Source organism: Dipodomys merriami, unplaced genomic scaffold (assembly GCF_024711535.1).
Source record: "Dipodomys merriami isolate MVZ:Mamm:240054 unplaced genomic scaffold, mDipMer1.0.p SCAF_233, whole genome shotgun sequence".
Lineage (NCBI taxonomy): Eukaryota > Metazoa > Chordata > Mammalia > Rodentia > Heteromyidae > Dipodomys > Dipodomys merriami.
In genome coordinates, this window is record NW_027203749.1 from 1,701,048 (window position 1) to 1,727,970 (window position 26,923).

The window sequence follows — 26,923 nt, forward strand, 5'->3', positions numbered from 1 at the left end:
TTTTCCTGGGGCTTGAACTCATGGCTTACACACTGTCCTTTTGGTTTTTTTTCCAATCCTGGGGCCTGAACTCTGGGCCTGTGTGCTGTCCCTAAAACTCTTTGTACTCAAGCCTAGCACTCTACCACTTGAGCCACAGTGCAACTTCCAGCTATTTCTGAGTAGTTTATTGGAAATGAGTCTTATGAACTTTCTTGTGTGGGCTGGTTTGAACCCCTATCTTCAGATCTCAGCCTACTGAGTAGCTAGGATGACAGGTGTGAGACACCAGTGCCCAGCTCCTTCAGCTTTTCCACTCAAGAAGAGCACTCTACCACCTTAGCCACAGCTTTACTTCTGGCTTTGTGCTGGTTAAAGAGAAGAGTCCTTTCTTACCCAGGCTGGCTTTGAGCCATGATCCTCAGATCTCACACTCCTGTGTAGTTAACATTACATGTGTGAGTCACTGGTGCCCAACCTTCAAATTTCAATTGTAATTTATAAGGAGGAGAGCATGCACAAATATTAGATTGCAATATATGCATTCCATAAATTCAGTAATGAAGAAATACATTGCATGAATGCCACTGACAAAAGTAGAATGAGGCTTAGCTATCTGTCTTGGAAGTACCCTAAACATTGTCCCAGAGGACAAAAATCCTAGCACTTTAGTCCCAATTAGAACATGGAATGTGTATCTAAAAGAAAAGCTTGTCTCTAAGCTTTTCTGGTTCCAAGAGGCTCTGTTGACTCCATGATAGTTATTAATAAAATCCTTTTGAGACTTCCAGGACAAAAAAAGATCTGATAAATCTAATAAACTGGCTACTTCAAAATATGTAAGGCTTTTTAAATTTCCAATAGTGTAATTTACAAACTTTCTTGTGTGCTAGTACTAGAGCTTAATCTCAGAGCCCCCCACTCTTGCTAAGTATTTTGCTCAAGGATAATGCTCTACCATTTGAGCCATATCTCCACTTCTGGTTTTGTGACCAGAATCACAGTAGCTAGAATTCCAAATGTAAGCCACTTGACCCAACTAAATATTTCAAATCTTTTGAAAAATGTGATCTTCAGAAATGAGGTATTTCTGGATTTCTATTAAGAAAATTTCGGCCTGGGCCAACAAGACCTAGGGTTTCTCCTATTCCATCCTGTAATGTTTTCAGAGTGTCTGCCTTTACTCCGAGGTCTTTGATCCATTTGGAGTTGATTCTTGTGCAGGCTTATATATAAGGATCTAGCTTTCATTTTCTACAAATAGTTAAAGCCAGGCCCAAAGAAACGTAGGTCCCACGGTTTCCCTTATTAGCAATATCTAGTGTATGTCTGAGTCAAGCAGAAAAGGTCAGATAAGGTGATGTTAGGGAAATGAACCCTAAGATATGTATTGAAATTTTTTTCTTTCATACAATTGTTTCTAACACATTTATAAGTTTATTTATTTGTTGCTTTGTATGTCCCTCCCCGACAGTTATAACCCCTGCTTTCACTGTATTTGATGTCGGTACAATTTGTGCAGGGGAAGGGGAAAAACAAATCATTTAAATAGTGATACAGGTGGACCCATTGCAACAATGAGATGTACAAGTCGTTATGTCAAAAACGAACTTTACAACTTTGGTGTGTGGGGGGAGGAAGATTGGTTGGCCAGCAGGGTGGGGAGGATGGGAAGGGATGGGAAGGGAAAACAAAGGAGGAGGCTACAATGCTTGATAAGAAATGTACTCATAATCTCACCCATGTAATTGTAACCCCTCTGAACAGTATTTTCACAATAAATAAATATTGAAAGAAAAAAGAAACGAGGTATTTCATAAAGCATGGAGGTTTTGCAACAAGAATTTAATCATTCTTTAAAAATGACCAGCTTTTAAAAAATTAATTTTAAAAACTTACCAATTTTTATGTTCTAGATATTCTCATAAGAGATTGGTATTACAAATGACTATTTTTCAGTTTTAAATGGGGTTCCAAAAGAGATAGTAATAAAATAGCCAATATGAAATTCTTGCCATACAATAAAAAGTATCCAGGGTCTGGGAAGGTGGCTCAGTGGTAGAGCACTTGCCTTGCATGCCTGAGGCTCTGGGTTCGATTCCTCAACACCACATAAGCAAAAAAGAGCTGGAAGTGGCACTATGGCTCAAGTGGTAGAGCTCTAGCCTTGAGCTGAAGAGCTGAGGGACAGCGCCCAAGCCCAGATTTCAGGCCCCACAACCGGACCCAAAAAAATAAAAAATAAAAATAAAATAAAATAAAAAATATCCAAAACCTAGAGGTCAACTTGGGAGCTAAGTTTCTTCCCTATCCTGCTCAACAACTAGTTCCTCCTTGTTTCCAAACTGGCTTCTATTAAGTAAATTTATCCTTTAATAAGGTAAATTGACATTACAAGGTAGAACAACTTGAAAAAGAAACAATTTTTGGTGTGTTTTAAAAGTATTCACTTGAAAAATAAAGCTGAGTTCAAAACGGTAATGCATAAGCAGAGCATTATAAAATCTCATGTATTTTGGGACCAATGGAAGCATTAAACTGAGAAATATTCTGAGAGAAAAGAAAGTGGATTAAAAAATAAAAGAGTACTCTTAATCCTGAACTTTGATACTCACTGACTATAAAACTAGACAAATCACTACTTCTCTTTAAAACTACAGTTATGTGTGATCATATTGGATCAGATTGAAAAGTCCCTTTGATTCTAAAACTTTTTCTTTTCTCCAATCTTTTTTCCTTCTCTCTTTTTTTTCCTTTTTTTTTCCTTTGTCAACCCTGGAGCTTGAATTCAGGACTGGGGTACTGTCCCTTAGCCTCTTTTTGCTCAAGCCTAGTGCCCTACCACTAGAGCTGCAGTGCAACTTCTGGCTTTTTCAGAGTAGCTTGTTGGAGAAAAGAATCTCATGAACTTTCCTCCCTGGTTTGGCTTCAAACCATGATCCTCAGATCTCAGCCTTCTGAGTAGCTAGGATTAAAGGCAGCAGCCACCTGCTCCAGGCTTCCTTTGTTCCTTCTTTTCTTTATTCCTTTCCTTCATTCTTTCTTCCTTTCTTTCATTTTTCTACTTTGGCTGATCTCCAAATCCTGAACTCGAAGGGCATTCCTAACTCAATCTCCCAAGTACCATTGCTCCATTGGTTCACCCTTTGTCCCTCCTTTTCTGTGCCCCAATTACACTCCCAAAGCCATATAAAGGAACAAACAGAACAACAAACAAAGAAAAATGGTAAAAAAAGAAAAAAAACTCTTGCTTCAACCCCCTGGAGTTCATTTCAATATACATTATTCTTATAATCTGCCTTTCTAAAAAATAATAGTGTTAACTTATGAAAGTTCAACATCCCTAGTCCTAATTTCTAGCATACTAAGAAATAGCATACTAAGAAAGACAGGGTTTGGGGCCTATTGGTACCAATCAGTTTTCTATCACACTTCTCATATTTACATAACCATACACACAGACACACAAAGAGATATAAGTGAATCCTGAACTTACTAGAAAACATTCTAGACATAGATAAAATGAATGAGAGGTTTACAAAGTGTATGGCTGTAAAGAAACTCAAGTATAATTCTAGCCCACTGAGTTCAGACATTTAAAAAAAATTCATGGGGCTGGGAAGGTGGCTCAGCGGTACAGCACTTGACTTGCACACATGAGGCCCTGGGTTCGATTCCTTAGCACCAGATAAGCAAAAAGCAAAGAGCCGGAAGTGGCGCTTTGGCTCAAGTTGTAGAGTGCTAGCCTTGAACTGAAGAGCTCAGGGACAGCTCACAGGCCCAGAGTTCAGGCCCCACGACCAGACCCCCTCCAAAAAAAATCAAAACTGGCAGGAAAAAAAAAGTATAGGAAGAAATTACTAAATAAAGTGAAAGATCAACATAACTGCAAAATAGAAAAGAAAGATGAAGCTCCATTGTCAGTGTCATTCATCTGGCAGGTAGGGTTATCATTTAAAAACAGAGGTTCATTGGTAATAATTAGTATATGTCAAGGATAGTCCTAGCAGAGGATCACAATAGCTCAATAGCTATGTACTTATGACCATAGAAAATGATGCTAATTGAAATGAACTCCAAGATAGGGAAACAAGAGGGGTTTCTTGTTGTTTATTTAATGTACTTTGTGAAGTTACTTCTTTTTTCTTTCATTTTAATTTCCTTTGGTTTATCCCCTGTTGTCACTGTTTTTGATTTTGGTACCCTGTGTCTTGAATATATGCTTATCTGATTTGGGGAAGGAAAGGGGAATAACAATGGTGAGACAAAGGACAAAGGGTGGACCAATGCAACAGGGATACTCACAAGACACTATGTTGGAAATGAAATTTACAACTTCGGGGAGGTTGTGGGGTAAAGAAAGTGGGAGAAAAATAAACCATGTTTGACAAGAAATGTGCTCATTATTTATGTAACTGTAACCACAATAAAATTAAATTTAAAAAGACAAATTACTTTCCTCAACAGTCTAAAAGAAAGACACATTGGTTTTTAAAAGATGCTCCTCATTAGAAGAGGGTTTAAGCCTCAGAAAGTGAATTAGAGCTAGGCACTGGTGGCACACACCTATAATCCTAGCTACTCAGGAGGCTGAGATCTGAGGATCACAGTTCAAAGCCAGCCCAGGCAGGAAAGTCCATGAGACTCTCATCTCCAGTAAACCACCAGAAAACCAGAAGTAGCACTGTGGCTCAAATGGTAGAGCACCAGCCTTGAGCTGAAAAGCTGAGGTACAGTGCCCAAGCCCAGAGTTCAAGCCCCACGACCGACAAAAAAAAAAAAGATGAGTGAATCATATTAGAATACAGTTAACACACTAATTACCAAGAGATGATATAAATTCTGCAGGTTTTTTGAAACATATATTGATAGGCAGAATTAATGAAGTAGCATAGCATCACAGATTCCTGGGAAATATTTAGAAGATATAAACCTTTGTTCCCTTCACCAAGATTGAAAGCTTTTATTATGTAAGCAGTTAAGAGCCAAATAGTCATAGATTATTAATGCTAATTGGGTGTGTGTGTGTGTGTGTGTGTGTGTATGCTCACACCTCTAATGGTCTGGCACTCTCACTTAGCTTTTTTCCCTCAAGGCTGGCACTTTACCACCTCTAATTTTAGATTTTTACTGAATAATTGGGGATAATTGGGGATAAGAGTCTCATAGAATTTCCCAGCTTTGCTACTCAGATCACGGTCTTGTGTTGCTAGCATGACAGGTATGGTTTCCCTTATTTGCAATAATTAATATACATCTAGGATAATCTTAGCAGATAAGCAGAATAGCTCAATAGCTATGTACATATGACCATATAAGATGATGCTAAGTGAAATGAACTCCAAGATCTGGACACAAGAAGTTTTTCTTTGTTGTTCATGTTTTTAATGTAATAGGTGATTTCTTGTTTCCAGTAGACAGAAAGAAATAATTAAAATTAAACCAGAATTAAATGAATTAGAATCCAAAGAAAATAATAGAAAGAATCAACAAAACAAAGAGTTGGTTCTTCGAAAAAAATCAACAAAATTGACAGACCCTTAGCAAATCTTATCACAAAAAGAAGAGAACACACCCAAATAAATAAATTCAGAGATGAGAATGGAAACATCACCACAGAAACAACCAAGATTCAGAAAATTACAAGGGAATACTTCTCAAAACTTTATGCTAATAAGTTTGAGAACTTGACAGAAATGGACCTTTTCCTAGCAAATATTGACATGCCAAAACCATCTTAACAGGTCCATATCAAGCATTGAAATAGGAACAGCAATTAGAGATCTCCCAGGTAAGAAAAGTGCAGGACCAGATGGTTTTACAGCAGAATTCTACAAGGCCTTCAAAGCAGAGCTCACACCAATACTCCTCCAACTCTTCAATGAAATTGAAAGAGAAAGTTCACTACCGAACACATTCTATGAAGCCATCATAACCCTCATCCCAAAACCAGGCAGGGACTCATCAAAGAAAGAGAACTATAGACCCATTTCTTTGATGAACATTGATGCAAAACTTCTCAACAAAATTTTGGCCAATCGACTTCAACAATTCATCCAAAAAAATCATACACCACGATCAAACAGGTTTCAGGGATGCAAAGCTGGTTCAATATACACAAATCAATTAATATTATTCATCACTTCAACAGGAGCAAGGACAAGAACCATATGGTTATCTCAATAGATGCAGAAAAAGCATTCGACAAGATCCAACACCCCTTTATGATGAAGGTTTTGGAAAAATTAGGAATCCATGGAACATTCCTCCATACAGTAAAGGCTGTATATGACAAACCTACTGCCAGCATTGTACTTAATGGTGAAAAACTAAAGCCATTTCCTCTTCACTCAGGAACAAGACAAGGATGTCCCCTCTCTCCACTTCTCTTCAATCTAGTATTAGAATGCCTAGTTATAGAAATAAGACAAGATGCAAACATAAAGGGGATCCAAATAGGGAAAGAAGAAATAAAACTCTCCCTCTTTGCAGATGACATGATCTTATATTTAAAGATTCCCATAGACTCTACTCCCAAATTACTCAAGCTGATTCAAAACTGGCAAAGTAGCATGGTATAAAATGAACCCCCCAAAATCAATGGCTTTTCTGTATGCCAACAGTGAGAAAAGTATGGCTGAAATTAGGAAAGCAACTCCATTTGTAATAGACCCACAAAAAATAAAATGCCTAGGAATTAACTTAACCAAAGAAGTGAAAGACCTCTATGATGAAAACTTTAAAAACTTGAAAAAGGAAATCAAAACAGAACTTAGAAAATGGCAAAAACCTCCCATGCTCCTGGATTGGCAAGATTAACATCGTGAAAATGGCAATACTTCCCAAGGCTATCTACAAATTCAATGTGATACCTATCAAAATTCCAAACGCATTCTTCAAGGTAATAGAAGAGGCAATCCAAAAATTCATAGGGAACAATAAAAGATCCCGAATAGCAAAAACGCTCCTGAACGGAAAGAACACTGCTGGAGGAATATCAATACCAAATTTCAAACTCTACTACAAAGCCATAGTAATCAAAACAGCTTGGTACTGGCACAAGAACAGACCTCAGGACCAATGGAATAGAATTGAAAACCCAGAAATTAACCTACAGACATATAGCCATCTAATCTTCGATAAGGGAGCTAAAAATACAGAATGGAAGAAAGACAGACTCTTCAGTAAATGGTGCTGGCAAAATTGGTTAACTACTTGTAGAAAACTAAAGCTAGATCCTTATATATCACCCTGCACCAGAATCAACTCCAAATGGATCAAAGACCTTGGAATCAAAGCAGACACTCAGAAAACATTACAGAATGGAATAGGAGAAACCCTAGGTCTCCTTGGCTCAGGCCGAAATTTTCTTAATAGAGACCCGGAAACACAACAAATCAAAGAAAAGTTGGACAAATGGGATTGCATGAAGTTGCAGAGCTTCTGCATGTCAGAGGACATAGCTAGCAAGATAAATAGAAAGCCCATGGATTGGGAGAAGATCTTCACTAGCCATACAATGGACAAGGATCTCATATCTAAAATATACTTGGAACTCAAAAAATTAAATCCCCCAACAAGAAATCCTCAAAGAAACAATTGCCCAATAAATAAGTGGGCTAAAGACTTAAAGAGAAACTTCTCTGAAGAAGAAAGAAGGATGGCCAATACACACATCAAGAAATGCTCAACCTCTCTAACCATAAACGAAATGCAAATCAAAACAACATTGAGATACCACCTCACCCCAGTTAGAATGGCAAAAATCAAGAACTCTAACAACAACAGATGCTGGAGGGAATGTGGACAGAAGGGAACCTTACTGCATTGTTGGTGGGAGTGTAAACTTGTTCAACCACTTTGGAAAGCAGTATGGAGGTTCTTCAAAAGATTTCACATAGAGCTCCCCTATGACCCAGCAATCCCACTTTTGGGCATTTACCCAAATGTTTACAAACAAGACCACACTAAAGCTACCAGCACAACTTTGTTCATTGCAGCATTATTTACCATAGCTAAGATATGGAACCAACCCAGATGCCCCCCAGTAGATGAATGGATCAAGCAAATGTGGTATATATACCCAATGGAATTCTATGCCTCCATCAGAAAGAATGACATTGCCCCATTTGTTAGGAAATGGAAAGGCTTGGAAAAAATTCTATTAAGTGAAGTAAGCCAAGCCCAAAGAAACATAGGTCCCATGGTTTCCCTTATTTGCAATATCTAGTATACGTATGAGTCAAGCAGAAAATGTCAGATAAGGTGATGTTAGGAAAATGAACCTTAGATTTGTATTTAAATGTTTTTTTCTTTCATGCATTTGTTTCTAATGCATTTATAAGATTATTTCTTTGTTGCTTTGTATGTCCCTCCCCCACAGTATAATCCCTGCTTTCACTATATTTGATCTCGTTATAATTTGTGGAGGAGGAGAAAAGTCGTTTAAGGATACAGGTGGACCTGTTGCAACAATGAGTACAAGTTGTCATGTCGAAAATGAACTTTGCAACTTTGATGGGGGGGGGAGAGGATTGGGTAGGAGGGTGGGGGAAGGCTGAGAAGGGTTGTGAAGGGAAAACAAAAGAGGAGGCTGCAATGCTTGATAAGAAATGTACTCATTATCTTGCCCATGTAATTGTAACCCTTCTGTACAGTATGTTCACAAAAAAATAATATAAAATAAATCCATTGTGACATCATGAACATTGTGAAATCACATTGCTATCATGACATTACTGTCAAATAGTGACATCACAAACTGTTAGGACTTCATATTATTTTTGACAACACATGGCTTTTGTGACGTAACAATCCCTTTGTGAACTCATACACTCATTGTGAGTGTATGACAATTAAGTTCATGCATGCCTTTGTGACATCACAAACCCATTTTGAAATCTCAAACCTAGTGTGATCTTGTCACCATTTTGGCATCACCAAATATTGGTGATATCAAAAATCTATTATGACTTGATATTGTGACATCATATTGCCATTATAATATCACTGTCCCATTGTCTTTTCACAAACTTATTATGACCTCATAACATTTTAGAAAACTTATGGCCTTTGGGACCTCCAGCTTGTTTTGTAAACTCATATTCTCATTCTGAAAAAATACCTATTGAGATCTGATATGTCATTATGACATCACAAACTCATTGTGATGGCATTCCCATTGTGACATTACAATGTGTGTGTGTGTGTGTGTGTGTGTGTGTGTGTGTGTGTGTGTGTGTGTGTGTGTGTGTGAGCGCACATATGAAAAAAAGTTGTCAGGCTTAGGCATAGGGAAACTCTCATCTAGGCTCTTTCCTGATGAGTTTTTCATGTGATCATGTGTAGTATCAACAAATCTATTGTGAATGAAGGGAGAATATTCTTCTGAATACATTGGTGTTGAAGGACAGATATTCCAGTAGAAGTGGAGCTTCCAGAGATAATTCTTTTATTTGTATTAGTGGATTTTCACTAGATTCTGAGCCCCTGCAGTATTTCCATTCTAGACTCAATATCATCCTGAAGCCTGGGGATATTTTCAGCCTTGTAACTATAGGTTTTTCTGAGTCTTTGGTAAAGAAATCTATTCTATGAGCTAGTTCAATGTTGTTTTCTTTCTATTTAAATTCTTTACTGCCTGTTGCTGTCATTTAACATAATTTTGTATGCATTGGATAATTTTGTTTTCTTTGAAGCTTCTATTTTTGCTTAAAAACAGATTCAGACATAAGGTATGGGTAAACCTTGGGCATTTTCCTCATTGTAAACTCCTGAATTTATATCAGGTGAAAACAGTGTCTGGTTTCCATGTACTATCCTAGCCCAGTCTCCCTCTTTTATTTAAATATGTGTTTCTCCATGGACACTGTGTATGGACTAAATTTACTTAGAACACTTCTGGCACAATTTATATGAAGAATAAATAGAGAGCTTATTGAGGACAAGAAGGAGCAGGTATGTGATATGAAAATCCAGGACCAATTACTTGGTAAATGCAATCAGTTCCTACATAGGGCCAGATCCACATCTTGGAAAGGGAAACACTGTTGCTGGAATCCATTATTGGAATCCAATTAGCCAGGCTTGTCAGTCAGGTGTATGGGGATGGGACCAGTTCTCAAAGCCAATGAAGAAGGCCATAATATTACTTCAGAACTGTCAAATGAGGAGTGCTTTTGGAAAGTGGGGAAGTGAGGTAAGGTATGGGAGCTTCCTGTGCATTGGAGCTATGTTTGTTCCTTGTGTCTGGAGCTCAATGAGTCAGGCCTGAGGGCAAAAAGCATTGTGTTTCCCTTCAGGGAGACACAACAACAGGTAAGAATTGCATAATGGTGGATGTGGTTGCAATCTGGGGTCATGTAGGATGAGCTGTGGGAATCAGAAATAGTCCCAGTACCTCTATGTCACCTTAGCAGATCATGGGTAGGTGAGCCAAGCCCTCAGTTGTGATGCAGGGCCCTGAGTCTCCTGGCCTGCAGGAGGCAGGCCCCTGCAAGGCAGCTGCAAGCCCCATGCCATGACCAGTGTCTATGAAAAGACCTCCTTTTTGCCTGCAGGCCTCCACTGCCACTTGGCAGCTCAGTACACACTGAGCTCATCTTCTCAGAAAGGTGGCAGCAGCCATGGCCAGTGGCTCAGGGGGGAAGACTGGGCCTGTATATGGACTTGTAGTAGGGAAAGAACATGAGATATGGTGATCCTCCCTTCTCTACTAGACCCCATTTTTTCTGATTCTGTCTGTATATCCCCACAGGTCTTGCTGAAATTCAAATTTCCCCCACATCGCTGAACCCATCAAAAAGGGAGATCCATCACACACATGCATAAGGTTGGAATGGAAAGACGGGCCTCTCTGACCTGTTAGACACACTGATTCTTCCTAGACATAACTTTCAAAAATCAAATATTTATTAATGTCATATGATGGAATGTGGCAAAATCAGCTCTTCTTAAGTTTAAAAAAATGTACATGTGATCATCCCGTGATTAGGATGACAGTAAAGGAGGGGCTTGCTGCTTTAGACTTTAGGTAGAGGTAGACACCAGTTATTAAAAAAAATTCAAAGGTAACTTTTTCAAACTAAATTTTGAGCTTTGTGAAAGCTAACTTCATAGTTGTTCCATGATCATTTCAACCTTTTGTTCATATAAGAAAAGTTTGGAAATTGCAAAGCATAGAGGTAAAGCATGGGCTTCATGACATTTTTTAACTAAAAGGACAGAGTCAGAGTTCTGCTTATGTAGAGCTGGTTAGCAAGATGGATTACAGTAGTTGGGAAAATCATTTCAACTATTCTGTTTTATCTTCAGGTACTTGGTACAGACTGTTTATTGCAATTTGGAAAGGCTGAGAAGACACCTTTAGTTTCTGCCTACTGGACATTGAATTTTTATATTTGATAGCTGATTTGGAGGTGTAGTATGATATTTAAGGACGGGTCTATGTGGAAAATCTACTATGTTGTGAGAAATAGAAGCATCTTGTTTTTACATAATCATCTTCCAACAGCGGAGAACTGATGTTAATGAGGTGACCCAGGTGCAGCCCTCCATCACTTCAGGAAGGTGCCTGGTGACTAGACACAGCAAACATATGCTTTACACAGGCTTATGCTCTGGAGGCAGTGAGGTGAGATCTGGACATGTATAGACTATGCTACGTCTAGGGAGTATAAAAAAAATACATTGTAGGAGATGAATTTGGAGATTGATTTGGAGTTGAAGAAACACCACAGGTTGGTACCAGAAGTGTTGGGAGAAAAATAACATTGCAGAACATCACCATTCATGTCTCTGGGAGAGTTTGCTATTGTTTATGCTTTGGTCTCTCTCTCTCTCTCTCTCTCTCTCTCTCTCTCTCTCTCTCTCTCTCTCTCTCTCTCTCTCTCTCTCTCTCTCTCTCTCTCTCTCTCTTGTTCTTTCCCATTTTCTTCCTTCCTTCCTTTCTCTTTCTCTTTTTTCTTCTGTCTTTTGTTCTCTTTCTTTCCTTCTGTCTTTTGTTCTCTTTCTTTCTTTCCTTCCTTCCTTTCTTTTCTTTCTTTCCTTCCTTCCTTTCTTTTCTTTCTTTCTTTCTTTCTTTCTTTCTTTCTTTCCTTCTTTCTTTCCATTTTTACTGGTCCTCAGGTTTGAACACAGGCCCTGGGTGATGCTTTTCCTGACCTCTTTTTTCTTAAAAGTAGCACTTCACAATTTGAGCCTAAGCACCAAGTCCAGGTTTTCTGAGTAGTTTATGAGATAAAAGAGAGTCATTGACTTTCTTGCTTGGGTTGGCTTTAAACAATGATTTTCAGTTCTCAGCCTCCTGTGTAGCATGTATTATAGGCATGAACCATTGATGCCAGGCTACTTTATTTCTTATAGTCTTACCACATCTCATGATTTTGTCTATCTTAGATTCTCAGACATTTTTGCTTTTCCTCTAATCATACAGGAGAAAACTTTATCTGGTAGTTCACCAAGTATAAACTCTTGCACATGTGATTTTTTTTATTCCTTTTGCTCTAGTGCTCCATTAATGTCTTTAAGTGACTTTATAAAAACATAATTACTTGGTGGTGTTTTTGATGATCTCTAAGTCTTTGTTGATATTTCTTATATAAACATAATTTCCCCTTGTTGCTAAGGTTTGTTTCTTACTATAATGCCTGAGTTCTTTCATCATTCTTCTAACAGTTGGTAAAAAATCTTGTTGAATTATTCTAGCATCCAAGATTTGTTTCATTTCCAGAAATAAGTTATTTCCCTTTTCTATTACTCAAAATTATATTATTTATATCTACATTTTATTTTCATACTTTATTATTTCGCTGTCATTATAAAGGGAAAATTTGCATAATAAAATGGCATAACTTCTGACATCGGGTTCACTTTTTTCTAGTGTAGGAATCTTTACATATGGAAATTTCTGAAGTGATAGGGCATTTGTGAAATCTGTTTTGTTTATTTTACAGTAAAATTTAGGCAAATCCCGAAAGTTTCCATCTCCATACTTTACCTCTTCTCCTTACTGTTAGAAGTAGTCAGGGAATTTTCTTTCTATGGCAATGTAATAACACGCTGCAGGATTTTGTTGGTTCTTATTTTCTTAGGCTAAAACTTTTTATTTAAAATTAGGGATGTTTAACATATGTGTTGCAACCTTTAAGAAAACATAAGACTCAAATTCCTTGTGTTTGGAATTCAACGTAAAATATTTATATAAACTTAGACCATAAACTTGCTTTTTTCCTTTAGGTTTAAACTAAATATGAAAGTGTTAGCTTCATTCCAAGGAATCATTACCCTTCATTTTTTTAGTCTGACCTGGGGCTTGAACTCTGGGCCAGGGCACTGTCCCTCAGCTCTTCATCTCAAGGCCAGTGCTTTACCATTTGAGCCATAGCATCACTTCTCATTTTCTAGTGGCTTACTGGAGATAAGAGTCTCATGGACCTTTCTGCCCTGCCTGGCTTTGAACCATGATCCTCAGATCTCAGCCTCCTGAGTAGCTCAGACTACAGCCATGAGCCACTGGCACCCAGCTGAAACAAATGTTTTTGATAAATCTTTATTACAATTTAGTGTAAGTGTATGATGGGACACTAGTGAATTCAAGGTATTTGTAAGTCCCTATACATACTACATTATAACCTATTTCCTACGATAGTTTAAAAAAGACTTTTCATGTCTCTCTTCTAAGAAAACAGTGTTACTGTTTTGCTTTTAAAGGGGCAGGGTATCACCTTGGAGTAAGGAGAGGAAGTATACTCCACTACTTTCCTTTAACCTTTTCTTCCTTTTAGGTAGAAGAATTGGGGCAGAAAAGTTAAGACTAGATTGTTCAGTTGTCACTAAAAGCAGATTGGTTAAAAATGACCAAAAGTGTACGTGTAACAGTACTCCAAAAGAGGTATGTCAGAATGTAGTAGTTACTTCCAGATTATAAATGTGATGGATATACTAGTTTAATTTGGCTGCTTTTTACTTTATTTCAGTCCTCTTGAGGTAGCTGTTATGGTATTTATGCATTTTACCATGGCTTAATCATACTGTTTTATTGCCTACAACCTATCCATTATGCTTTTACTAACTTCAAATTTAGGTAATACAATTACATTGTTGCATGGCATTTTTTGAAGAATAATGTGCTAATACAGAATGTTTCCATTTTCATCCAACCATCATTCTCTAGCAAACATAGCTATATATGGTGTATTCTTCACTTAGATAGCCGACTTTAAAGAGAGGTACCATTTCTCTCAAAAACTGCCTCTCATAACTTTTCTGGAAACTTTGATCTCAATTTGTGATAATAGGTCCTTATCTGTTCTCTTTTGAACAACTGGGCAAGTAGCAGCCAATATGGTGACACACACTTGCTATAGTTATACAGTGGTCCTTCCAGGGTTTTATGTGACAACAGCTTAGTACCAAACAAGTAGCATAATGATCTTCAAGCAACACTATCTGGACCTCTGCATCCCATAGCACCTTCCAGCACCCATATCTTCTAGTATGGTCTCAACTTTTAGAGTCTTTTAAAAGTACCATTAAAGCTCCTGGATTATCTTGAAATTCGCTTTATTTGTGTCTTTAGCAGATCACCAAAATACATTTGATTTTTTTTAATTTTATTTGTGAACATACTGTACAGAGGGGTTACAATTACATGGGCAGGATAATGCGTACATTTCTTACCAAGCATTGCAGCCTCCTCCTTTGTTTATCCTTCACATCCCTTCCCAGCCTCCCCTCTCCCCCCCCCCCAGTCCCAATCCTTCTCCCCCCCCCTACATTTGATTTTTTAATCTCTGTTTTCAGTTATTTCATTTGAAACAACTTACAGCTTATGAGTCATATTTTTTTAGTGAAGGGAAAGATGTTGTGGAATTTAGGGCATAGGTGCTGTCCCCAATCTCGTTTGTGCTCAAGGCTAGCCCTGTAAAATTTGAACTATAGCTCTATTTCCGGTTCCCCGGTGGTTAATTGTAGATAACTGTCTCATTAATTTCTTGCCAGGGCTAGCTTAAACACTCATTCTCAAATCTCAGCTTCCTGAATAGCTGAGGTTAGGATTACAATGAGCCACCAGTGCCTGCCTGAGTCTTTTTTCTGTCTCCAACATTGATATTATGGATTGTATTTTATGTTATTTCTTTACTTCTTACATCATTTTTTTCTTTTCTGTGTGTGTGTGTGTGTGTGTGTGTGTGTGTGTGTGTGTGTGTATGTGTATATTTAATATGCACTACTCTGGGGTATTTCCTACTTGACTGCCCTGCTCATCTCATGACTTTTCATTTTAAGTGGGTATCAATCCTTTGAAAGTCATCATTTCTTTGCTTTATTATCAGCAATTTCAACAACAGAACTTCACCTCTAAAATTGACTATAATATTTGCACAACATTGACAGAATGTCTTATTAATCAGCTCTCATCTTTTTTTCTTACTCAGTCTTGACAGCTTGCTCTCTTTCCTGGTGGCCAAAAATGCATTCTCACTTGTGCATAATAGATAGTTTGAGGTCTCTTATGTTGTGATGAGTATTAACTGCTTGCTACTGAATGAGTAATGCATGTATTGCTCATCAATAATAATACATTTCTATTGATGAAATTATTAAAATCAAGAGAAAAAGATGGAATATGAAATTTAATAGATAGTAAAATATATTCATCATCTCCTGATGAAAATGATAATAATGTAGCAATACTTGTTAAGTAGCATGACTTTTGAAAGGAACATAGACACAATGCAGAGTCTTTATTTGACCAATAATTCCAATTTAAAACTAAAGCAATGAAGTCCATGAAGTAGATATCAAATGTCATTGTACTGATAATTGACATGTTGAACTGAAAATCTTCATAATGAATTTTCAAAGAAGATTACAAATGCCAGAGGAAAGAAAGGCATAAGGGGGGGCGGGGCAGAAAGGCATACCATATCTAACTGTATGTCTTAAGTAGTCATGTGTTTCTTTAATCATTGCATAGAACTCAATAATTCAGCCTGTTTAATAATGAATAATGCATTTCTTATAAAATTTAAATATTAGAAATATAACATTCACTTGTACTTAACAGATATAAGATAAATTGATAACTTAAAAAGAAAAAAGGATATACAGAGAAAAGTGTAGTCCATTGAAATGTAAGTAATTTTGTAGACAGATAAAATGTATATAATTTTGTACATATTTTTAAAGTGATTATACATGAATAAGTTGAAAAACATATCCAGCCATTGGTAAGCAATCTATTATAAATCTTTATTTTCCTTCACTCTTACTTCATAAAGTAATTAAATCATGATATACAATTGAACCATATTTTCATAAAATATACAATCCATTCTTGAAATTTAAAACAATGTAGAGAAAGTAGAAAAGAAGAAAGAGGACAGGGAAGGAAAGGAAAAGAGAGTTAATGGAATCAAAGATCATAGGAGAGACTGATTCAACAAAACAGATTGAGGAATATGGTAAAAGGCAGATGTGTGAATAGAATTCCCAACTACTAAGGAAAATACACTCTAATAAGTATATGAAATCATACAACTTTTCTGGGGGGAGGGGGTGGGTCCAGTCGTGGGGCCTGAACTCTGGGCCTGGGCGCTGTCCCTCAGCTCTTCAGCTCAAGGCTAGCACTCTACCACTTGAGCCACAGCGCCACTTCCAGCTTTTTTCTTTTTGCTTATGTGGTGCCGAGGAATCCAACCCAGGGCCTCATGCATGCAAGGCAAGCACTCTACCACTAAGCCACCTTCCCAGCCCAATCATGGAACATTTAAAACAGGAAAATATTAATAAATTGTGATCAAGAAGACCAGTGATGTACAGGCAGGGAGATACTACATTTAGGAGTTTAGAAAAACACCCATAAACACAGCTGCACAAGATAAGATCTGGTGACCACATTACAAAGCCAACCTGGGCAAGAAAATAATAAGAAGCTCATTTCAAGTAACCACCACAGTCAAAAGTAAAGCTATGGCTCAAGTGGTAAAGGAATAGCAGACCCAAGACTAGCAAAAGAAGGAAATTTTAGGCAAAGGTTTAAGAACGCACAATAAGAAAACTAGAAACAGTTAAATGCACTGGTAGTAGTGATTGTATGAGTACAGAGCCAAACAGAAAGAACCAAAAATATGTGGAATGAAATTCAAATTCACCATACTCTGGCTACAATTTTTTACTGTATCATTACTAGAGAAATGAGTAAAAGTCACTCCTTCATTGAATTTATTTCAACAATACAAAATAATATAAGATGGGAAAAAATAATGAAGATTTAATTTCAACCATCTATACATTTGATGATATAAGTAAGGATAACATTAAGAGGGATTATTTTTCCCAGTGTGTGTTTTCTTCCTAAAACCATGCAGAAAATTTCTCTCAGGCCTTAACAAGATGATGTAGCACTTGGGGACAAAGATGCAGCCCAGTAGCCCTGCACTGGAAGTCAAGATGGAAAAGATCTCTATAGTTACCATGATTTTCCCCTTGACACTGTGGTAGACAGGCAAGAAAGTGAGCCAGACACTGCAGAAGACCAGCATGCTGAAGGTCAGGAATTTGGCTTCATTGAAGGTGTCAGGAAGGTTCCTGGCCAGAAAAGCCACCATGAAGCTGCCCAGGGCCAGACAAAACATGTATCCTAAGAAACAGTAGAAAGCTTTGAGAGAGCCTTTGTTACACAGGATGATAATGTGGCTATGTTCAGATTGTATGTCTGTCTCAATGAAGGGAGGTGAAGTCCTTAGCCAAAGAACAGAGAGAATCACCTGAATCAATGTACAGATGGGAATGATAAAGTTAGGAGCCCCTGATAGCAGAAGCCACCTCATCCTTTTCCCTCGAGATGTGACCTTGAAGGCCAGAACCACAGTTACAGTTTTTGCCAAGACAGCAGAAACAGCTACAGTGAATGCAACTCCAAATGTGGTTTGCTGTAGAATGCAGGTGACTTTATTCGGACGGCCAATAAAGAGCAAGGAACAGAGAAAGCAGAAGATGAGGGAGATGAGCAGGGTGTAGCTGAGAGCCTGGTTATTAGCCTTGACAATGGGGGTGTTGTGATGTTTCACAAAGACTCCAAGAATAAATGCTGTGAGTGAACACAAACAAAGAGCCATGCAAGCCAAGGCCATCCCCAAGGGCTCTCCATAAGCCAGGAAACTTTCAGCTCTTTGGAGGCACTGGTTTCTCTCTCTGTTGGCATACTGATGAAATGGGCAGTTCACGCACTGCTCCATATCTAGTGAGGTAATCAAATAAACATCAGTCCCTTATTTATTTCTTAAAAGGAAACTAGGAAATCCATACATAGAGAAAATTCTAACTATTCAATACTTAATATCATATAAGGAACTATTTCCAATTATTACCAGATATGTTCAGTAGCATTTCATTATATTCTGACACACTTCCACATTATCTATTTTTAATAATATGTGTGACTATCACACATATTATTTCTGGCTATTTCTAATATCCAAATATTTCTACACTTCTGCCTTCTGCTATAATTATTCTCAGTCTCCTGTGCACTCCTCCAGTCTGTCATACAGAAGTGTGCATAGAAAAGTTTGAAGTTCCCTGTATGCCTCTTTAAAAAATAAAAAGGAGCCACTTAGCCCCTCCTTGCAGTTGTTATATTTGTCTCTCCTACTTATATGTAAAGTGTTGGTCAACAAAAATCAAATCATTTTTTGAAGCTCTGAATTCAAGCTATGTACAAACTTTGTGCCTGATTATTACACAAAAATCAACAGAAAACTTGCTCTGTTGCGAGAACATTTCTGGGCACTAGGAAATAAAGATGTGGAAGATCTCTTTTGTTTCTATTGTAAAGTTAAATTTGAAGTTAATGGATACCTTAACTTTAAAATGTCTTTGCACTTTATATAATAGACCTTAAATTATATTAGTGATTTTATAATTCTGAGATCTTGATTTTGTTTCAAATAACAATATCATCCATGATCACAATTGGATTACTAAATAAAAGAAGAAAAACTTTGATTCTGTAATCTTAATATACCAGTTCTGCATTGCCTGGATTGGGGAACACTAATTGAAAGTATGTATTTTCTCCCTAAGTCATGCACTTACCTGTGCTATTAGCTATCTCATTCTCTGAGCAAGACATGCAATCAAAGCAACAAGCCATCTTTCCCTCCTGAGGGGATTTCCTGAATCCAGGACCACAACTCTCACTGCAAACAGAGTGTGGAGGCTGAAGATAATAAGATACATGTCAATAACTCTTCATACTTTTACATGACATTCCAAAAATTTCATTATTTTAAAGAATAAGATTATTAAACATAGTACTTTATGCATATAAATCTGGTCAGTTTATTGAATTATAAGTTTCACCTCATACAAGAACTACTTATAGGTTATAACCTTAATCTCTATCTAACCTGTTGAAATATTGAGAATTGTGGGTATTGATCATGAGAAAGTAAGCCCTAATTGCCAGTCCTATGGTGTTTCTTGAGTTCATATCATTATTTGCTACCTCTTACACATTTGCACTGATGAGGAGTAAGAAAGAAGACTATGCAAAAAAAGGAAGAATGTGTTTTGAAGCTTTAAGTGTATATAATCCTCAAGTCTCCCTTGTTTAGGGTTATTTGAACTCCAGGCCATAATATCATCTTCTTATTTGTCCAGTGGCCATGAGGTGAAAATCTTGTTCTTGCTCATCCTCCACTGATTCCTCTTACCAAAGGTGCTTAAGAAGCAGATAATTAACCATTGAACAGAACTTCCATGAGATGGAGCAAAATAAATTTTGACACACAAAACTGATTGCTCTGATACTTTGTCTCAGCATAGAAATTTGCTGAGAGGGGCTGGGAAGGTGGCTCAGTGGTAGAGCATTTGCCTTGCATGCTCGAGGCCCTGGGTTCAATTCCTCAGCACCACATAAGCAAAAAGAAAAAAGCTGCAAGTGGCGCTGTGGCTCAAGTGGTAGAGTGCTAGCCTTGAGCTGAAGAGCTGAGGGACAGCGCCCAGGCCCAGAGTTCAGGCCCCACGACCGGACGCCCCCCCCCCCAAAAAAAGAAATTTGCTGAGAAAAATGAAATATATATTGTATGACAAGATTGTCAAGAAATATTTGGAAACAAACTGTTAACTTTTATTTGACACTGATCCTTGGGCTTGAACTCATAATCTGGGCATGGCCTTTGAGATTTGTTTTTGCTCAAGATTAGCATTCTACCACTTGAGGCAAATCTCCACTTGAGCTTTTTTCTAGTTAATTAAGTTAAGGGTATCACAGACTTTTCTACCCAGTTGAGCTTTTAACTGACCTGTGATCTTAGATAGGAGGCTTCCAACTGATTGAGAAGATAGGATTACATGCATGTGCTACCAGTGTTTAGCCCTGTTAAATTATTCTGTTCCTTTCTTATCAACAGTTAGTCAATAGAATTTCTGAAATTGGAAATATTTAAATGTACAAAACTTGAGTGTTTGTAAGTACATAGAGTATAAATGTGTGTGTGTGTGTGTGTGTGTGTGTGTGTGTGTGTGTGCCTGCCAGATATAAGTCTTGAACTAAGAGCCTTGGCTGTGTATCTGAGATTTGTTGCTTAAAGCTACCCTCTTAATGCTTGATCCATAGCTCCACTTCCCACTTTTTTTCATCATTATGATGAATCTTGTGCTGGGAATGTGGGCTAGATAGAGTGCTAGCATAGCTTGCATGAAGCCCTGGGTTCAATTCCTTAGTACCACTTAAACAAACAAACAAAAAAGATGAGTCTCACTCTTTCCTGCTAGGACTATGTTCAAAAATGAATTTCAGATCTCAGCCAGCTAAGTAGCTAGTATTACAAAAATAAGTTGGTGACACCCAACAAGGCAATTTTAAAGCTGAAATTTGTTTACTTACATATCCTGAAAATTATTACAAAGATCCAACACACCTCTGTTGTTTCTATGGCCCACTCTACCATATCTTCAGATAAATATAGTTGATGGCCATGTTGCATATGTGATGAAAACTTTCCTACTTTCACTTTCATTTCAAGACCTTCTGGAAATTTCCAAATATTCACAATGTCATACTTTGCCTCCAATTTCCTTTTATCATTCAAAATCACTTGATCTCCTACAGGGTTGTAAAACTGAATGTCCTTCAGAATAGGATGAAGCTAAAAGAGATACATTATATTATGGTAAAGTACATCCCAGAGATAAGAAGAAAAACCTGACCTACAAAAGCATCTGATTGCCTTAAATTTCTGATTCAGAATTCAAGAATATCAGAGACATGTGATGAATTATCCCAGAAGAAAATGTATGAAAGAATAAAAGTAATGTTTCTGAATCCTGGTCACTCAACAAAGAAATAGAAGGCTTCTTTTCACAATAGACTAATACCAGGTAATACTAGGCAATTTTCAATTGCCTAGCTACAGTTTTCCACAATGACTAATTTTGTGAATGTCTATAGCTTAAACATTGTAAATTTTTAATAGGTAAAGTCAAACAAAACTTGATAACATGAAAAATATTGATAATTATATTCAGGAGGTCATTGTTTGCAATTGCTTAAGAAATACAAAGGGAAAGTTGATTTTGCAGTTTTCAAAACATTAGATATTAACATGTTGATGTTATTTGAAAGTAAAAGAGTTTTTAGAAACTTGGAATATATCTTGTCCTTGTTAGTGGCCTACTTTTCCTGAAGAGCATATGAACACATATCTAGAGAATCTCACAGACATTTAGAGAAATACAGTTCCTTCGGTTTGGGGGAAAATACATGATATATTTAATTTCATATATTAAGTAACCTCCCACAAAGGGACAGTCTTCTTAGTGTGTGTGAACCAACACAGAAAGCCTTACCTGTGCAGTATAAGGCATTCTTCCTTTTTTATTTTCCACTGTTTTGGCTTCTGTTTGATGAAGAAGCATTTCATGGAGAGCCTGGGCCACAGCATACACAGCATTGTATATATTGTAACTGTCTCCAGACATAGTTACACCAAAAATGTGCATAGGCAACCAATCCAACGAGGCCTCATGTGGACAGTCAGACTGAGAATCTGAACAATTAAAAAAACAAAACCACAGCCTGGCAAGGAAAAAATCTTCTGGATATTTGGAAGGGTTTATTGCCTTGACAAAATCCATGAATGCAGAAATATCTGGGTGATGGTGTGAAAAAATGAGAGGTACATGAAATGAACCAAGAATGAAATATTTTTTCCTCATGATGAAATCCCACTGTGAGTTTGTGATAAAAACTTTTCCTTTTATTAAAAATTGCTCAATAGCTATCATTATATTCTGTAGGAATTCATTATTAACATATAGAATGAAGACTTTTGCTGAAGATTTATTTATCTGGTTATAATGTGCCATGAATTTTAAAATATTTGAGTCAGCCTGCTTTGGAAATGATAGCTCAATATCTATACAAACTCGGTTCTTGGCCATCTCTTCTTTCAATTCAGGAAGAATCCACAAACTGTTCTCATCTTCTAAGGTTAACAGTGACACCCAATTCCAGCTGAAGTGAAGCAGTAATAAGACTATGGCTTTGGCTACTGACGTGTCCTTTGAGGCCATCTGATAGAGACCAGGAAACTTGTTCTTGTCATTCAGGGCATAATCAAAAGGCCCAAAACTAAGCTAAAGGGAATGAAGATAGGACACTGCATGAATGAGAAAATTTCCATCCATCATAATCCAAATCATGATATATATTATATAACCATGGGAAGTAGGTAGAAGCTAGGTTTTCCTTTTAGGTTTTGAAAAACATTAAATTGTTAAAATTATATAATGTATCAGTTTGGTTCTATAATGACTCTTGATTATTGCCACAGTTTCTAAAAACTCCTGTCACCTATCTCTACCCCACATTCCCTGATATTACTAGTTCCACTTTCACAATATGCTCTGAATATTATATTATATCTTCCCATCTATCTACTTCTTCTTCCTCTGTCCCTTAACAGATCCCCTTAACACTGGTCCTCTCCCTCAGAGAAGACATACTTCAGTATTTTTTTCATTTTTATACTGTTTTTCAAAGAGGTTGCACCATGAAACTCTACCCCAATATGTACCATACTTTAGCCAGAGTTATCAGGCATATATGCAAATCTATGTGTATGCCATATATTTTTGAATATTTCATCTTCCTATTTTAGACCTAACATTATACATGAGAGAAAACATACATCCTTTCTCTTTCAGAGCCTTAATTCATTCAATATATCTTCCCTATGAGTGAGTATGGATTTTTGTATGTGTGTGCATGTGTGTGTGCGTATGATAGTACAAGGCCAAGAAATCATGGCCCTATATACTTCTTGCTGTTTTCCCTCAAATTAGCACTTGAACCACACATTACAGTCTACTTTTTTCTCATTAATTAGAAATAGGTTTTTTGATTCTCTAGGATTACAGATGTGAGCCATTAGTACCCAGCTCAACATACATTGACATTTTAAAGTCATTTTCCATCTCCTGATTTCTTAAAGAAAATTAATGACAAGATTTAAAACTCCAAAAGTGTGTCTGCTCTAAAATTCCCTTACCCTTTTCCAAACCATTGGGACTATAGATATACCATTACCTTTCAATATTGAACTTTGATATGACAAAATTTGATTGGCTCATGAATACCCTATCATTCTCTTCTAACACATGAAATGATACTAAGGTAGACATTATTAATATCCACAACCGCTCACACTCTCACCTGTGGAAACTTGTAGATGTTTAGCAGGGTCGCAATCTGAGAAGACATTGCCCCTGAAGGTCCTGTAAGTACTGCTATAAACTTGTTCTCTGACATACAATTATAGTTGGGAATCTTATACTTCCCAAAGAGGCAAGTGAAGGGATTTTTAAATTCTGTCCATATTCCATATTGAACATCATAGATATCAAACCCCAGAGTCAAGTTATGTAAAAGTTTAGGATTTTTGTTGATCTCTTCAATAGCAAAAGCCACAGCCAAAACAAACTGGTAGTTCTTAAAGGTAGACCTGTATAATGAACAAAGAAATTCAGGAGGAAAAGTTCAAACTTACTTATGACTTGGAATGCATGTTTATCTGCCAATAAATATGTGAAAACATTATCATGAGACAGCAAATATTAAATTGCCATCACTTTGGTTAACTGCCCACACCTGTGTGAAAATACTGTGTTTCAAGTCTCCCAGTATATGTATGGGGTTATTATATTGCAGGTTGAGCTAATAAAATTTCAATTTAATAGCATATTTCGGAAGCAAAACATCATTTAATGAAGATTCTATAGGGTGCTCTGTTAATAAACTCAACATAATGAACATCAGATCAAGCAGATCAAGAGTTTAAATAGGTGAGGGAATTTTATTCTTATTTATGTAGGGCAACCAAATAAAAGGCACTCAGTATTGAGAGAGGAACCTCCAATATGGGGAATAAAGAAAGAATTGTGAAGAAGCTCTATATTGAAATCCAACGTCCATGGCTACCATGGGATATTGCACTAACCACTATTCTTTTCTCAATACATTTATATTCAGATATAGGAAAGGAAAAAAATACATAAAGGAATTAAGAAGGTCAAAGTATTTTTGTTTTTCCTTGTCATGTCTATGTGTGCAATGATGTCTGTGAGTGCACATTCTAAAGAAATTTATATAATGAAATTATAACACATTGTTCAAAGAAGGAATCCATGGAGGCAACATATAAATACAAATGATTCAAAATGGACTGAAAGAACCCAAGGAAACACAAAAAAATGGACATTAAAGCATGTGAATTTTTACAGAAAATAAGCAGGCTATAGGTCAGACAATGAAGGAGATAGAAGATAGTTCTAAAAATGTTTTTAAAACTCGGTGATAGCCGGGAGCCAGTGGCTCATGCCTATAAACCTAGCTACTCAGAAGGCTGAGATAGGAGGATCACAGTTCAGAGCCAGCCTGGGCAGAAAAGTCCATGAGACACTTAGATCCAATTAATTACCAGAAAGCAGGAAGTGGCACTGTAGTTCTAGAGCATTTGCCTTGAGCTGAAGAGCTCAGGGACAGTGCCCAGGATCAGAGATCAAGCCCCACAACTGACCAAAAAATTAAGCAAAATGAAACAAAGCAAAAAACTTGGTTATAAAATTGTTTATGAAAAGAAAAACTTATACAAGACAATTTGTGATCATGAGGAGAGTAATTAAAGGTTATTTGAAGAATTCATGGTACCTACAAAGAGAAAGCTAAATGAATATCACAAGATGGAAAGGGTCCAATGAAAATATTGTCTCTAAGCAAAATGATATGGGAGAAGACACAGATAAACCCAGAAGTAAAAAAGTCCATATAAGGCCAAAATAAACTTCAGTAAAGTGATAGAAGCAGGGAAAGAAATAAAATTAAAGAAGTAGAAAGGATTGACGGCAGAATACATGACATAGAAGACAGAATAGAACAAAAGAGGGGCCAATTTTCCAGAACAAATGTGAGATGCAAAGTAACTTTCAACAATTTCTAGGATCAATAAAAATGCCTAATTTAAGACTAGATATCCAGGAAGGAGAAAATCACACAATGAAAGATGTAAGAAACATATTTACAAGAATTCTAGCAGAGAAGTACCTATGGAAAATTATACACACATTCAGGTATATGAAGCCATAGAGGTCCACACAGACCAGACTTGAAAAGAACATTCTACTGCTACACTGTAATTCCCACAGGATCAGTAGAGACCCAGAAAAGAATCCTTGAATCTATGAGAGAAATATTTGATTACCTATGATGGAAAGGCTGTCTGTCAGAATAAATATAAATTTATCATCTGAGACCATGAAAGTAAGGAGAACCTGAAAAGGTGTATGCTACAGCTTACAAGCAAATAAATACCAACTAAGTATAATGTACCCAGCGAAGCACACCTTAACTGAAGAAACTGCACAACAAGAAAAATTGGAATAATTTTCCCCACCAAACCAGCAATAGAAAAGGAAGCTAAAAACCAAATAGAACAAGATAGTGGCAGAGAGCAGGTCCTTTATTAGATAGCCAGATCAGTATAAGATGAAGCACAAGAGTTCTGGGAAGATGGCGGAGGAGAAGCTGGAGGCTAAACAAGCTCTTGCATAGAAAGCAGTTTTAGAGTTCCAGTGAACAGTCCTAAGCCAGAGAATCACACCAAGTGTGTCTTCACAGGACAGAGAGTTAGGCCAGAGAGAAAATACAAGCAAGGAAACAGCCCTGAGCACTTGCCAGCAGCCGCCACTGCGGCGGCAGCAGTGGCGGCAACGACTGCAGCCGCCATACTGAATCACACACAGAGAGTCCAGGGATGAAGGAGCCAGACGTGGCGGCCAAGCGGATTCTACTCAAAACCAGCAAGAACCGACAAGGAACAGACATCTTCATCCTGCAGTTTGCAGACCAGAGACAACCCAGGAACCAAGACTTGGCATGACATCCTCACTCCTTCTCAGGGAGCAGAGGAGGGAAGGCCACCCCTTCCCCCCCAGTACCGGAGATCTCCATCTTGGATACCGACAAAGCTCAGCCGAACTGCTAGCTCCAACTCAGGCCCTGGAATAAATCTAGAATCATCTAGCAGGTCAAAAGAGCCTAACCTGACCTTCCAGACTCAGCTCCACCCAGGGAAAAGTCACCCAGCTCTGGCGCCAGCCCCAGGAGTGTCTTTCTTCACCGGGTAATCAGAGCCAGAGGCTGCCCCTCCCTTTAGCAGCCTGGACAATCAATTGAAATTCAGTAAATAGAAACCCTGAGAATGGCTTCAGTCTGGGCTCTGAATTTTTCACAAGCTAGCCCCCAGGAAAAGCTACTTGTTTGCAGAAGGGCCTCAACTCTACCCAGAACCTAGCCTCATCACAGCAACTCCAAACTCGAGGAAAAGCCATCTCCTCCTATTGAACTAACCTGGCAGGAGGATCTCAGAGCATTTTT

General features: G+C 37.5%; 1 protein-coding gene across 1 annotated transcript in view; it reads right to left on the minus strand.

Moving 5' to 3' along the window:
- Positions 1 to 26,273, minus strand: part of LOC138835294 (vomeronasal type-2 receptor 116-like) — a 30,468-nt gene extending 4,195 nt beyond the window's left edge. The window contains exons 1-7 of the mRNA XM_070033857.1: positions 26,218 to 26,273; positions 23,705 to 23,993; positions 22,413 to 22,626; positions 21,838 to 22,037; positions 20,910 to 21,137; positions 19,081 to 19,204; positions 17,345 to 18,223 (exon numbers count right to left, since the gene is read on the minus strand). Of these exons, the coding sequence (XP_069889958.1) occupies positions 17,345 to 18,223; positions 19,081 to 19,204; positions 20,910 to 21,137; positions 21,838 to 22,037; positions 22,413 to 22,626; positions 23,705 to 23,993; positions 26,218 to 26,273 (1,990 nt within the window). The remainder of the gene's footprint in view (positions 1 to 17,344; positions 18,224 to 19,080; positions 19,205 to 20,909; positions 21,138 to 21,837; positions 22,038 to 22,412; positions 22,627 to 23,704; positions 23,994 to 26,217) is intronic.
- Positions 26,274 to 26,923: the final 650 nt, after the last annotated feature.